Source organism: Larimichthys crocea, unplaced genomic scaffold (genome assembly GCF_000972845.2).
Source record: "Larimichthys crocea isolate SSNF unplaced genomic scaffold, L_crocea_2.0 scaffold12273, whole genome shotgun sequence".
Lineage (NCBI taxonomy): Eukaryota > Metazoa > Chordata > Actinopteri > Sciaenidae > Larimichthys > Larimichthys crocea.
In genome coordinates, this window is record NW_020851692.1 from 3914 (window position 1) to 6894 (window position 2981).

At 40.6% G+C, this 2981-nt stretch overlaps 1 protein-coding gene across 1 annotated transcript; it reads left to right on the forward strand.

The window, feature by feature from the left end:
* The first annotated feature begins 258 nt into the window (after positions 1-258).
* On the forward strand, positions 259-1753 carry LOC113744700 (zinc finger protein 665-like). Its single transcript, XM_027275408.1, has one exon. The coding sequence runs from the start codon at positions 287-289 to the stop codon at positions 1478-1480; it is 1194 nt and encodes a 397-aa protein (XP_027131209.1). The 5' UTR covers positions 259-286; the 3' UTR covers positions 1481-1753.
* Positions 1754-2981: the final 1228 nt, after the last annotated feature.

Consider the following 2981-nt stretch of genomic DNA (forward strand, 5'->3'; position numbering starts at 1 on the left):
CAGAACAGAAACGTCTGAGACACACATGAGAGTCCACACAGGGGAGACAACCTTTGGCTGTGATGACTGTTGGAGAAAGATTTACTCGTCCGTCAAATTAAAGATACATTGAGGAATCCACACAGAGAGAAACGATAGAATTTGGCCGTGTGATGACTGGGAAAAAAGATTAAGCGTCAGTCACATTTAAAGTTACATATGAAAGTCCACACAGGAGAGAAACCATTTAGCTGTTGATGACTGTGGAAAAAGATTCACAGAACAGGTACATCTGAAGAAGAGACACATGAGAGTCCACACAGGAGAGAAACCATTTGGCTGTGATGTTTGTGGGAGAAGATTCACAGAACAGTCAGGTCTAAAGACACACATGAGAATCCACACAGGAGAGAAACCATTTGGCTGTGATGACTGTGGGAAAAGTTTTAATCGTCAGTCAAATTTAAAGATACATATGAGGATCCACACAGGAGAGAAACCATTTGGCTGTGATGACTGTGGGAAAAGATTTAAGCGTCAGTCACATTTAAAGTTACATATGAAAGTCCACACAGGAGAGAAACCATTTAGCTGTGATGACTGTGGAAAAAGATTCACAGAACAGGTACATCTGAAGAGACACATGAGAGTCCACACAGGAGAGAAACCATTTGGCTGTGATGTTTGTGGGAGAAGATTCAGAGAACAGTCAAGTCTAAAGACACACATGAGAGTCCACACAGGGGAGAAACCACATGGCTGTGATGACTGTGGGAAAAGTTTTAATCGTCAGTCAAATTTAAAGATACATATGAAAGTCCACACAGGAGAGAAACCATTTGGCTGTGATGACTGTGGGAAAAGATTTAAGCGTCAGTCACATTTAAAGATACATATGAAAGTCCACACAGGAGAGAAACCATTTCGCTGTGATGACTGTGGAAAAAGATTCACAGAACAGGTACATCTGAAGAGACACATGATAGTCCACACTGGAGAGAAACTGTTTGGCTGTGATGTTTGTGGAAAAAGGTTTTCAATACAGGGAAGTCTGAAGAACCATATGAGGATCCACACAGGAGAGAAACCATTTGGCTGTGATGTTTGTGGAAAAAGGTTTTTAATACAGGGAAGTCTGAAGAAACACATGAGGATCCACACAGGAGAGAAACTGTTTGACTGTGATGCCTGTGGGAAAAGATTTAATGACCAGTCACATCTGAAGAGACACGTGAGAGTCCACACAGGAGAGAAACCATTTGGCTGTGATGACTGTGGGAAAAGATTTTCAGATCAGTCAAATTTAAAGATACATATGAGGGCCCACACAGGAGAGAAACCATTTGGCTGTGATGACTGTGGGAAAAGGTTTTCAATACAGGGACATCTGAAGAAACACATTAGAGTCCATACAGGAGAAAAACTATTTGGCTGTGATGACTGTGGAAAAAGATTTTCAGAACAGAGAAGTCTGAAGACACACGTGAAAATCCACACATGAGAAAAAACATTGGACATTGAGTGTTAACCAGCAGGTACATCTGCATGGACACTTACTCAGGTCAGGGTGCAAACATTTGAAAGATGTAACTCCGGTGCTGTTAATGAACTGGAGTGGTTATTGCACCATAGGGAGGCTCTGTGACCCATATCATAGGGCCGTCTCATTGACTTCTGTGTATATGCATTTCTGCCTTTCTGAATTCAATCAGTGTATCTTGGTTGGGTTCCCACCAGCCTCCTTCCCCTCCCTCTGGTTCTAAGTGAGGTGGTTAGTTCATTCTTCACCAAACACAAATTAATTTATTTATGTTCATCTTTTCTTGTTTCCTTGATATCTAGGATTGTGTATCGAAGCCATACCAAAAAAAACTTGTTGTTGTTTGTTTGGTTTTATAATTGCAAATTGCCTATTTACAGTCATTGTGTTGTTGCAGTGTTGTGTGGTGAATCTGTTTCTTGGAAAAGTTTCTTATTTGGAAAAAGAAAAGAACCAAACCTTCATTAAATCTTTAAAAAGGCAATAAATTTCAATCTATGTTTTGTTTTCTGAATTCTATGTTGTCATTAAGAAATCTTTCCACAACTCATGAGCTCTGGGATGAACGTTCGGTTCAGGAAGACTGTTCAGCTTTTGTGGGTTGTGACAAGATCTTTATGTAGTATGTAACGTGTGTGGTAGAACCACAGCAGTTTTTTTTAACCTTATTCTTTTTTTGATTATTTGCAATTTATTTTTTAGGTAAAATACGTGCGTCCTGCCACAAAGTCTGAGTCAGCCATCAAAGCTGTTTGATAAAATACGCTGCACATTTGATGAGACATCACCCAAAGAACTGATGAGATTATTTACACAGTGCAAAATTCTCTTTAATACCAATTACATCACTTTTTTCAGGAAACTCACAGAGAAATTATAAAGCATCAGTAAAACTGGTCACGATGTCCAATGGGAAACAAGCACAGACGTGTAAAATACTGAAGTTTGAAGTTTCAAACCAGTGGGGTGTTTGGTAATCATCTAGCAAAGGTGAGCTATAATATCTAATTCAGCAGAAAAGTTATTATTTATTTCAGCCAACCGAACCAAATAAACCGATAGCAACAGTCCTCAAGAGGCAGAGGAAGGCTCTCCATCTTCCTCTCCGCACGTTCACTGTTCTAACATTGGAGCCTGGAACCACCACAGACTTCTACTTCCTGGGTTTCTTCCCCATCTTCACCATGTCTGAGAACTCTGCAGTCAGCGAGGGAGACACACGGAGTCAGACGTGAGTGTTTCTGTGCACTGTTCAAACTACAGAACAACTCCAGTTTGTTGACATTATAAGACCAGAAACTCTGCATCATGCTGAGCTCATTGGCTCTATGACATGAAGAGACATGAAGAGTTACTAACTGCTGACCCTTAGTGGTGACTACAGGAAAGTACACCAAACAGTGTGACACAGGCCCTCAACTCTGGAAGACAGAAAGTGATGCATAGGGACTGTGGAGGATCA